The sequence below is a fragment of the Apostichopus japonicus genome, chromosome 1 (assembly GCF_037975245.1).
Source record: "Apostichopus japonicus isolate 1M-3 chromosome 1, ASM3797524v1, whole genome shotgun sequence".
Lineage (NCBI taxonomy): Eukaryota > Metazoa > Echinodermata > Holothuroidea > Aspidochirotida > Stichopodidae > Apostichopus > Apostichopus japonicus.
In genome coordinates this window covers 2,557,501-2,570,369 of record NC_092561.1, presented here as the reverse complement: position 1 = coordinate 2,570,369, position 12,869 = coordinate 2,557,501, and the positions used below count along the sequence as shown (strand labels likewise).

The 12,869-nt window shown below is 38.0% G+C and overlaps 1 protein-coding gene across 12 annotated transcripts in view; it reads right to left on the bottom strand.

Moving 5' to 3' along the window:
- The window catches only part of LOC139979490 (diacylglycerol kinase zeta-like), a 149,035-nt gene that overhangs the window by 62,467 nt on the left and 73,699 nt on the right, over positions 1-12,869 (bottom strand). The window contains exon 1 of one of the 12 annotated variants that reach the window (XM_071990770.1): positions 2,423-4,172. The exons of the other annotated variants lie outside the window; for them this stretch is intronic. Within the exon in view, the coding sequence (XP_071846871.1) occupies positions 2,423-2,634 (212 nt within the window). The 5' untranslated portion in view covers positions 2,635-4,172. Of the gene's footprint in view, positions 1-2,422; positions 4,173-12,869 lie in introns of those variants that run through there. 12 annotated transcript variants of the gene reach the window in all.

The following is a 12,869-nucleotide window of genomic DNA, read 5'->3' as shown; positions in this document are numbered from 1 at the left end:
GATAAATATGACTTTTAAAATAGTTTTGAGATCATAATTTGAATCTAATATGGTATGTGCAGTTCATTTGACACAAAGTGTTGTCAAAATGCAATCAGATATCATGAAAGCAATTAACCACACATTAATTACTGGTAATCATGTCAGAGTTCCCCTTCTCCCAGCCCACTTTTCCTAACCTTTTGGCCCTCTCCTCCCTGTAATTTTAAGTTGTATTGACACCTGTACATCTCGATTATTATGCCCTTCCCCCCCCCCACCCTCACGCAAAGGAAAACTGAAAACAGGTCTAAGAACATGAGTGTCATATTACTGTACTTCTGTACTGCTGTTATTAAGGCTAATTATCAGTGCAAACTGTACACAGAGCTCTCTGATACATATTAAATAGATTCATGTGCACGCAGTGTAGTGGTGGTGGTACTGGTAGTGGTATACAGTAATAGAGGTAGTATTACTATTAGTAGTAGTAGTAGTAATGGTAAAAATAAACTAAGAAGTATTAACTTATATATGCAAACCCAACAAATTATACCTCATTGAAAGTAACCAATCACAATAATAATGGTATTATATTTACTCTGGGGTGTGGAAGAATTAATCTACTAAAATGTTAACTTTCAGCCCAAAATAGACTCAAAATACAATGTTGAATCCAAAAATATCCCCAAAACAGAGCTCTCCTAAATTTAGAGGCACACTGCACCTAAAAATAGGATTTATACAACTGTAAACAGGAAAACATGCACGTCAGACTGAGTTCATCGGAAGAACCTGTGACCAACGTCATAAAACAGCTTATCTCACAGGGAATAAGCAACAACCATCGGCCACAAAAATCAGTTTTGATAAGTAACAGACCAATGATTACAATCAAGAACGGTATTTCCTCAGGAAACAGAAATGATGGATTTGATTATTTGTCTCAATTGGGCAAACAAAAAGTAATTTAAAAACAGTAAGAATATAAACCGAAATGGATTAAACAGGACGTATACACAGAAACGTTACATTTATGACAGCCATGAGAGATTTGCAAGGAGGAGAAACGATGATTTAATTCCAAAGATAATAAATAGGATAAATTGTGAGGAATGAGTCCTAATTTCTGTGTAGATGAGATGCATGTATTGGCAGTGTCAGAATTGTATCCAGAGTAAAACTACAATTAAAATTTAAAAGGTGAAATATCGCAAAATATGGATGAAATGCTACGGAATCGATTGTGATGATTTGATAAAATTCTGAACATCTCACATTGATAATCATCTAAGGTTTGGTCAAACAATTAGGAACGTACATCACAGCTCTGATGAAATGTGACATTTCTTCTTCTTTTTTATTTTTAAGTATCTAATTATTTAACCTTAAAATAATAAGTTATTATATAATAAGTCTATTTTGCATGTATAATGCATACCTGTTATATGTCATCATGTTGTAAGAATGTATGTTGGGGATGGGGGGGGGGAGTAGAGTGGGTGAGGTGAGGGAAGGAACGGAGAGGAGAGGGAACAAGTTAATTATCTTTGACAGGACAACACCCTCCCACTTCCGCCCCCCAAACCCTCTACCTAGCTCCTTAATCAATGTCAATAAAAAACCTGTACAGGTTCCTTTTTTTGAGAAACGCATAAAAATAAAGGTAAAAAGTCATTGCGTATTCAGTGAAACTTTCTTCTGACTCCTTAGTGTATACATGCATCACCAATTCTCATAATAATACCAGAGCCTTGAAATACAATCTCAGAACTAGGGTAGGAAGGAAAAAGCTCTTTAATATAGGGTGAAAAAGCAGCTCCTCGTTCTTATATAAAACCAACTTTTAACTTTGAATGCCTGGAACTGACTTAAAAAAAATGTATTTTGCATAACATAACTTTCTGTCATTCTATTCACTTTCAGATTAAAAATTCATGTTAATTTCAAACATACTTATCGAAAAGATATGATTGAAGGTTCAATGCGGTCACACTATTTGACATATTAACAGACCGATACAAAACATGTCATTTGCAACAAATTTTACTGAAATACTTTGTTAATTGATTCTTTAGATTTTTTAAAATAATTTTATGAACAGATCATCACCATTCCTGGTGTGATTTTCATGAACTTTAGGAATTGAGGAACAGTTTGCGTTGGCTTCATCTAGGTTCCTCATCTTAATCTTGATCTGCTGAGAGGATACTACCGGTAATTCTTGGCAAAATCAACGCAATGTATAGTTTCGATTTTTACGATACGTAATCACTTTAAAAGTTGTTTTTTTGAAATCGGTCATGACCAGTTAGGTCATGAAATCAGTCAAGACCAGCTAGGTCTTGTCAAAACGTAAAAGAATTGGGATACTGGATATTCTGACAGAAAGAATACTCAATTAATTAATGTTAAGTTACTCATAATTACTTAATTGACATACTTAAAACTGTCTGGCCTGTCTTGTGGCAACAAGAGACCTCCAGCTTCTAGTTCCGTGTCACTATCAGCCCCACGATGATGTTTCTGGCGGAGTCTCAAGGCTTCGATTCCAGACTGCAACAAAGCCGCGGCTCCTAAAGACTTTGATCTAGGTTTGTAGTGCTTCGTCTTTCCGAAGTGAAAACCTCCTGATTTATCTCTCGGACTAGCCATGTCTCAGATTAATCGCTTAAAACAAATTGGCAGTTAAAAAATGGCTTCTGATGATTGATATTTTCGTTTTAATTTCCCACTGAAAAAATTACGCACCGATTTCAATAAAAGGTAGATGAAGTGGCGTGATGTACAAGGTCATCGGTTGTGTATTAATGGCAGAAACGGTTGAAACGAATACTGTAGCTCATTTTTACCAGTCTCGCTGTATCATGGGAAATTTACAGACCAATCTCAATGTCATTGCCGATGTATGTTAAGCAGTTATCGTAACAGCTAAGAAAACAGCCAACAGGCTCAGCGCCAATGTCGAGATGACTCTCGCTTTGCATTCAACTACGTAAGTGCCAAACACAATGCACTCTACAGATAATGGATCTCTACTTAGGCCAATTATAGAATCAAGATTGGATTGCATGCCTCTACAACTTGATTGTGAGTGGTTATTACTTCGTTATTACTTCGTTAATACATTAACACATCCAAAGCATTCATAGAAACATCGATGTCAGCTGTACTTTACTCCGAAAACACGGAATCCACCGATTTAAATTTTCACCATTGTTACTAAAAATATGAAAATTCACTTTTCAACTAAATATGAGTTGCAAAGTACGTGACACTAAATAGTTTTCTAGTTTACTGTACGGCACACTGCAGGGATCGGACAGGATATGATAAACTTGTTAATAAAAAAATATAAACCACTAGTCTGAAGTTATCACAATGTAACACTGCATCACATTTGTGTCTGATGTAGCTTACCTCTTAAAATCACAAAAACAGGAAAACCAAATTCAAAGAAAGTTCCTGCCATAAATATTGCTAGCACACTATACCTTTCCTTGACATGACTGTGAATAATATCACAATAAACTAACACCACCTGCCAAACTAAATAACGCCTTCTTCCACGAGATTCGAGTGATGGTACTTATAGCCTTCCCGATTATTCATTGCCTGAATTCGCTGCGTTCTCTCTTGTCCTGATTCCCTCCATAACTGGCGACAGTTCCACCAACTTTAAAATGCTATGACATAAATCCAATTATTCAGCAGCCCTGCGAGCTTCATCTGACAAGTGGCTTATGAATCTCTGCCGGTCTTGTTCGAGCCTCTGTGCCTCGGTTGTCGTCGTCCCCGCGTAGTCGCTTAGTCTTTAGACCTCTGCCAAGTGGATCCACTTTCTCTCTCTCTATCACTCTCTCACGTTCATCGGCGTTATGCTGTGTTTGTCCGATGCCCGCTGTGTTAAATACTGAGCATCACCCAGATATGCTGCTGCTGTGCACAATAAATTGGAACAGAGATAGCTAGATAGCTACTACCTGCCCAGACTGCTTCCCAATCTAATAGTGTGTGCAAGCAGCCGTGAAGCAGGTCTGAGGTTATCCGAGCTAAAAATAGTTCTTCTGTGCCACACAACAAAGAAATAGATATGTAGATATATAGAAGGCCTGATCAAAACTCTACTATAGAGGTTGCAGATTCCAAATGGTACTACTAGAGTATAATAGTAGTTGAGTCACTTTCAGTCTTCTAGTATATCCAGCACACTATAGAATCTGAAGCAGAACTGTATATACGTGCAGCCTGCATGCATGTGTCTCGTCAAGGAATGTATTTAAGCTTTTAAGCTCACAGAGCTGACAACAAAGAGTCTGAAGGAAAACTAAATGGTTACAGACTATTGGCTTAGAATTTTTTTTTAAACAGAAGGATGCATATCTGTAGAGCCTGGGGAATTATCTCATGGATGTAGTATAATCTGTGTCGTGTCACACGACTACTGCGGAACTCAACTCGAAATACCACAGCCTTGGAGAGGAATAAATTGCTTACTTTTGCCTAGAATAGGCCAAATGAAAACAGTTGTTCTCATAGGTTAAAATTTCTTCCACTGGTTTCTGGAGGTGAATAATCCTAGCTACCTACCTGGCCCTATCCCCCTCCCCCGTCCCTTTTCTGATTCCTATTAATTAAAACCATACATGGGAATGAGTTGTTGAATTATGAGTGGTATTTCGTTAAAAATATATTAATTATAATACAACTTTGAAGAAATATGACGCAATGATAATATCATAATTAATAATTGTTCATCGCCGAGCATTGTACTAGCTGTGTACACTTCTAGATTTTTTCCACCTAGGTGATAATGAATGTTTATCAAATCTCATCGTTTTGTCACCCAGACACTAATTTTTATAAGTATTGATCATATGCACACCTGATCAGTCAGAGGTCATGGAAGGCAGGGGGTGTGGGCAGGGTGGGGGGGTGAATTATTGACCTTGGTTCCAAACCTGGATCACTATATCAATAAGTGAAATTAAGTTGATTAGATACGATATAATAGACCATTACATTGCTATAGAATTTAAGCATTTGATTGAACTTACATCAAGTATGAAGTCTACTTATATCTTGAGATAGTAACATTTTCTATTTTCCAGATTACCATCCAGGTTGGTGTAGCTTAGGACAGTGTTGTCTAACCTGGGGTACATGCACCCCCTATTAGTGCCATGCGGGACTTCATGGGATGCCAAACTATGTAGTCATAAACAAGAATTTGGACCCAAATATTAACTATGCAAACTTAATTCATCCACAGATGGGTAAAGGGATGCAAAAGGTTCTTTGAACACTTAGTGAGGTACGAGTAGTGGCTTTATTGGGGTGCGAGTAGTGGCTTAGTGAGGTGTGAGTAGTGGCTTAGTGGGGTGCGACTAGTGGCTTTATAGTGGGGTGCGAGTAGTGGCTTAGTGGGGTGTGAGTCGTGGCTTAGTGGGGTGCGACTAGTGGCTTAGTGGGGTGCGAGTAGTGGCTTAGCAGGGTGGGAGTAGTGGCTTATTGAGGTGCAAGTAGTGGCTTTATAGTGGGATGCAAGTAGTGGCTTTATAGTTGGGTGGTAGTGGCTTTAGTGGGGTGCGAGTAGTGGCTTAGCAGGGTGCGAGTATAGTGGCTTTAGTGAGGTGGGAGTAGTGGCTTAGTGAGGTGAAAGTAGTGGCTTTATAGTGGGGTGCAAGTAGTGGCTTTATAGTTGGGTGGTAGTGGCTTTAGTGGGGTGCGAGTAGTGGCTTAGCAGGGTGGGAGTAGTGGCTTAGCAGGGTGGGAGTAGAGGCCTATTGAGGTACAAGTAGTGGCTTTATAGTGGGATACAAGTAGTGGCTTTATAGCTGTGTGGTAGTGGCTTTACTGGGGTGCGAGTAGTGGCTTAGCAGGGTGCGAGTATAGTGGCTTTAGTGAGGTGGGAGTAGTGGCTTTAGTGAGGTGGGAGTAGTGGCTTTAGTGAGGTGAAAGTAGTGGCTTTAATAGTGGGGTGCGAAAAGTGGCCTAGTGGGGTGCGAGTAGTGGCTTAGCGTGGTGTGAGTAGTGGCTTAGTGGGGTGTGAGTAGTGGCTTAGTGGGGTGTGAGTAGAGGCAAATTAAGGATAGGAAACACTGGTGTAGAGCAGGCCATATACTTTTTAACCATATAGTAAAACATGGCTTTAATAAATTCATTGTAAATAGCAAATTATGGAAAAAGGTAACATTAATCGCAGTTTACAAAGATATATAACGAACATATAATTCTACTGCACTTACAACTTGCCAATTAAAGCTACATGAGCCACCCATTATGCAGTACTAAATGAAATGTGCATACACATGTGGACCATTGTAATTCAACCTTCTTCCAACCCTGCTGCTTACCACCCTCCAACCCCTATGTTGTCTGGTTTAATTTGAATTTAGGTACATTCCAATTCATTTGGGTTTTCACCCAATATTCCCTCCTGCCTCTCAACTCCTCCATCTCATGCACAGCTAGTGTACTGTACCTCCATGTATACCTACAGCTTGAATTAACCCCTAACCAGGGAGCTGCTAGAGTAGCAGCTCCCTGCCCTAACCATGCCCTAACAATCACAGCCATAGAAATACAACCACATGATGCAATGATGAGAGACCAAACTCCCATATCACAGATTCAATGGCCATTTATGGGGTACTGTTACTGTTGTGGATGGTATCTTCTCTACTCTCATGTTTTGCTCATCAATTGGAAAGGCCTGCCATTTTAAACTATAGGATTGCAAAAGATGTTTAAATAGAGGGAGACATTTCACTTCTTTATCATCTAGGTATTATAGGTTATATCCAAATATAGCATGCATAAAACTCATCGGGCATTGTAAAGCTTTCCCTAATTGTCTAAATTATTCCATTCTCTCTAAGAAGAACCTGGCTCCTCTTGCCCCTCATCACCAGCACCTCTCCCACCCCACTATCCAAACTTTTAATTAACAGTATAACTTCAACCTGCCAATTCTTAGACATTGCTGGCAGCACGCAATTCGTACCTTATCTATCTTTAACAAATTTTTTGACATCATATGACAGATTTCAATTCCCCTAGATGTTAACCATTTGTGTGTCTGTTAAAAATCCTGTAAAATGCACTTATGGATCATTTTACAGAAAATGCCAGAACCCTTAACTATGACGGGATTAATAACCATCATCATATTATTCACTCAATAAATACAGTACTATTAAATCACTACATGTTTCAATATCATGTTGTGTACATGCATGTAGCTTAAGACAAGTTTTAATGTTGCTTTCTCAGATTGTCTGTTTCCTCACTAAGTTGTGTCACTATGTGAAACTATCTACAATATTCTCCTAGTTTAGAAGAAATAAAGAATGGACCGTGCCTATAATGGTGCATGTACAGTAGCATTCGATGAGAGTTGCAGGTAAGACAGCAATTTCTATTAGGTACCTGGTCAGGAGGACCCTGGCCAGGCCGGCTGTGTCCCCCCCCCCTCCCGGTGCAGACTAATGTGTCCTTCATCTCTGCCACAACATTGTTGATGTCCCTCCTTATATTGTAAGTACCCCTCTATATATTGTTAGTACCCCTCCTTACATTGTTAGTACCCCTCCTTACATTGTTAGTACCCCTCTTTATATTGTTGGTACCCCTCCTTACATGGTTGATGCCCCTCCTTACATGGTTGATGCCCCTCTTTACATTGTTGATGCCCCTCCTTACATTGTTCCTTACATGGTTGATGCCCCTCCTTATATTGTTGATGTCCCTCCTTACATTGTTGATGTCCCCCCTACATTGTTGATGCCCCTCTTTACAATGTTGATGCCCCTCCTTACAATGTTGATGTCCCTCCTTACATTGTTCCTTACATTGTTCATGTCCCCCCTACATTGTTGATGCCCCTCTTTACAATGTTGATGCCCCTCCTTACAATGTTGATGCCCCTTCTTACATTGTTGGTACCCCTCTTAACATCGTTGGTGCTCTTCCAACTCAGAATTCCTTGTCTATGTGCCTGCTGGTTGGTGAGAGTTACAGGTGATGTTGACCACCACTGAATATTGTATCTATCTATGTATATATATCAAAATGGTTGTGTTTATAATTAATCTGCTTACATAGTACAAGGTTATTACATACAAATATCACGGCTGATTTCAGATGTTTATTAACTTCCATAACTTGTACCAATTAGTTCACATCATTATAAATACAGAATTGACAAAAGTTTGCATAGCAATCTGTGTATATATGCAATCAATTTCTGACTAAACATTTTTCACTTCTTGAGTAGAGAGAGAGAGAGATAGATATAAAGGATGCAAAACATATATAGGGGGGTCTATGTGGCCCCTCTTGATTACCCCCTTAAGCTGAACTGTTTCCCCAAACATAAATAACTGCTACTACTTGAGGGTTTATCTTGTCAAGACAATTCTTAAAATCCTATTTGTGGAGGCATTTCTGATCAATACTGAAGGGAGGGGTTACCCATTTAAAATTGACTGCCTGAAATCTAAAATAAATTCATCAGCTTTCACAATTTGACAACTCTTTGCCAGGAGTCTGTTCAGTGTTTCCTATCAATAACCATTTTTTAAAGGTAAGGCCTCTTCGGCAGTGAGTCTATCTTGCCACAAGGTATTGGATTAAATCACTTCTCCTTTGGGAAAATTAATGACAAGTACTCGAAATAAGCAGGTGGTTCGAGTTACTCTAACAACATTTAAATGCATTTAGAAAACTTGACAACCAACAGAATCCAATTTCCAAGTATAATTTCTGGAGGGGGGGGGGGGGGGGGATATGTATTTGGTTTCTTGGGGATCTTTGTATTCGGCCAGAATGTGAATAAATTGATGGCATTTACACCCTTTTTTAAAAGACAAAACTTATCAACAGAGCAGTTACTTAAGGGGAAGAAGAAGAAACCAAAAACAGAGATTCTTGGAGAGGCTGAGAAAGTTTTGACTTGAAAGAGATTCAATGAAAACAGGAAAAATAAGTCACTTTCAAAACAACAATGACATATTATTTGTAAAGTTCTAGGGGTGCAGATAGTAAGTTTGTATCGATCCTACCACTCAGAAAAACAATGAGGGAATTTAGAGTTTTTAAAAAAAAAATCAAATACAAAAGTCAAAGTAAATACAATCATATTTAACCTTGCTTTCAATTATCATCTGTTAAGGATATTTTTATGTTATTTCCACAAGGAGAAGTATGATGGGAAGGGAGTACAATGAGGATCAGCTGATAAAGTCATCCCAGATATGCATGATGGGAAGTAAAGGGAGGGATTAATAAGGATCAGCTGATAAAGTCATCCCAGATATAGGCATGATGGGAAGTAGGGGGAGGGATCAATAATAAGGATCAGCTGAAAAAGTCATCCCAGATATAGGCATGATGGGAAGTAGGGGGAGGGATCAATATTAAGGATCAGCTGATAAAGTCATCCCAGATAGGCATGATGGGAAGTAGGGGGAGGCATCAATAGTAAGGATCAGCCTGATAAAGTCATCCCAGATAGGCATGATGGGAATTAGGGGGAGGGATCAATAATAAGGATCAGTTGATAAAGTCATCCCAGATAGGCATGATAGTAAGTAGGGGAGGGATGTATAGTATGGATCAGCCTGATAAAGTCATCCCAGATAGGCATGATGGGGAGTAAGGGGAGGGATCAATAATAAGGATCAGCTGATAAAGTCATACTAGATAGGCATTATGGGAAGTCGGATCAATAATAAGGATCAGCTAATAAAGTCATCCCAGATAGGCATGATGGGAAGTAGGGGGAGGGATCTAATATAAGGATCAGTTAATAAAGACATCCCTGATAGGCATGCAGCTGGGAAGTAGGGGGAGGGATCTATAATAAGGATCAGCTGATCAAGTCACCCTAGCTAGGCATGATGGGAAGTAGGGGGAGGGATCATTAATAAGGATCAGCTGATAAAGTCATCCCATTCAGGTTTGCTGCAATGATCCCTACACCAGCACAGGTGCCTAGAATCTGGAAGTGCCCCAGGGATAATCACATCACTTTTTGTATTGTTTCATTTATTCATGGTACATTTATGGGCATATCACAAAACATTTGGGGGGAGGGGGAGGGGAGGGGGAGGGGAGGGGGGAGAGTAAAGACGTTGACCTGCTCAAACTTTATACAATACAAGGTCATGGTCAAACTGACAAAAGAATGTAAAAACAGCCAATTAAAACACATGTAATTAGACCAGTCTCATCAGGCCTGTATATAGTCCTAAGCTAATGTTTGTGTATATTGTAAGTATGTCACAAACTGATAAAAGCATGTAAAAACAGCCAATTAAACCACATGTAATTAGACCAGTCTCATCAGGCCTGTATATTGTACTAGGGTAATGTTTGTGTATATTGTGAGTATGTCACAAACTGATAAAAGCATGTAAAAACAGCCAATTAAACCACATATAATTAGACCAGTCTCATCAGGCCTGTATATTGTACTAGGGTAATGTTTGTGTATATTGTAAGTATGTCACAAACTGATAATAGCATGTAAAAACAGCCAATTAAACCACATATAATTAGACCAGTCTCATCAGGCCTGTATATACTGTAGTACTAGGGTAATGTTTGTGTATATTGTAAGTATGTCACTAACTGATAAAAGCATGTAAAAACAGCCAATTAAATCACATGTAATTAGACCAGTCTCATCAGGCCTGTATATAGTACTAGGGTAATGTTTGTGTATATTGTGAGTATGTCACAAACTGATAAAAGCATGTAAAAACAGCCAATTAAACCACATATAATTAGACCAGTCTCATCAGGCCTGTATATTGTACTAGGGTAATGTTTGTGTATATTGTAAGTATGTCACAAACTGATAATAGCATGTAAAAACAGCCAATTAAACCACATATAATTAGACCAGTCTCATCAGGCCTGTATATTGTACTAGGGTAATGTTTGGGTATATTGTAAGTATGTCACAAACTGATAAAAGCATGTAAAAACAGCCAATTAAACCACATATAATTAGACCAGTCTCATCAGGCCTGTATATAGTACTAGGGTAATGTTTGTGTATATTGTAAGTATGTCACAAACTGACAAAAGCATGTAAAACCAGCCAATTAAACCACATATAATTAGACCAGTCTCATCAGGCCTGTATATAGTACTAGGGTAATGTTTGTGTATATTGTAAGTATGTCACAAACTGATAATAGCATGTAAAAACAGCCAATTAAACCACATATAATTAGACCAGTCTCATCAGGCCTGTATATAGTACTAGGGTAATGTTTGTGTATATTGTAAGTATGTCACAAACTGACAAAAGCATGTAAAACCAGCCAATTAAATCACATATAATTAGACCAGTCTCATCAGGCCTGTATATAGTACTAGGGTAAATGTTTGTGTATATTGTAAGTATGTCACAAACTGATAATAGCATGTAAAAACAGCCAATTAAATCACATATAATTAGACCAGTCTCATCAGGCCTGTATATAGTCCTAGGGTAATGTTTGTGTATATTGTAAGTACTGTATGTCACAAACTGATAATAGCATGTAAAAACAGCCAATTAAACCACATATAATTAGACCAGTCTCATCAGGCCTGTATATAGTACTAGGGTAATGTTTGTGTATATTGTAAGTATGTCACAAACTGATAATAGCATGTAAAAACAGCCAATTAAACCACATATAATTAGACCAGTCTCATCAGGCCTGTATATAGTACTAGGGTAATGTTTGTGTATATTGTAAGTATGTCACAAACTGATAAAAGCATGTAAAAACAGCCAATTAAACCACATATAATTAGACCAGTCTCATCAGGCCTGTATATAGTCCTAAGCTAATGTTTGTGTATATTGTAAGTATGTCACAAACTGACAAAAGCATGTAAAAACAGCCAATTAAACCACATATAATTAGACCAGTCTCATCAGGCCTGTATATTGTACTAGGGTAATGTTTGTGTATATTGTAAGTATGTCACAAACTGACAAAAGCATGTAAAAACAGCCAATTAAACCACATATAATTAGACCAGTCTCATCAGGCCTGTATATAGTCCTAAGCTAATGTTTGTGTATATTGTAAGTATGTCACAAACTGACAAAAGCATGTAAAAACAGCCAATTAAACCACATATAATTAGACCAGTCTCATCAGGCCTGTATATAGTACTAGGGTAATGTTTGTGTATATTGTAAGTATGTCACAAACTGATAAAAGCATAAAAAAACAGCCAATTAAATCACATGTAATTAGACCAGTCTTACCAGGCCTGTATGTAGTACTAAGGTAATGTTTGTGTATATTGTAAATATGTCACAAACTGATAAAAGCATGTAAAAACAGCCAATTAAATCACATGTAATTAGACCAGTCTCATCAGGCCTGTATATAGTCCTAGGGTAATGTTTGTGTATATTGTAAGTACAGTATGTCACTAACTGATAAAAGCATGTAAAACCAGCCAATTAAATCACATGTAATTAGACCAGTCTCATCAGGCCTGTATATAGTACTAGGGTAATGTTTGTGTATATTGTAAGTATGTCACAAACTGACAAAAACATGTAAAACCAGCCAATTAAACCACATATAATTAGACCAGTCTTATCAGACCTGTATATTGTACTAGGGTAATGTTTGTGTATATTGTAAATATGTCACAAACTGATAAAAGCATGTAAAAACAGCCAATTAAATCACATGTAATTAGACCAGTCTCATCAGGCCTGTATATAGTCCTAGGGTAATGTTTGTGTATATTGTAAGTACTGTATGTCACTAACTGATAAAAGCATGTAAAAACAGCCAATTAAATCACATATAATTAGACCAGTCTCATCAGGCCTGTATATAGTACTAGGGTAATGTTTGTGT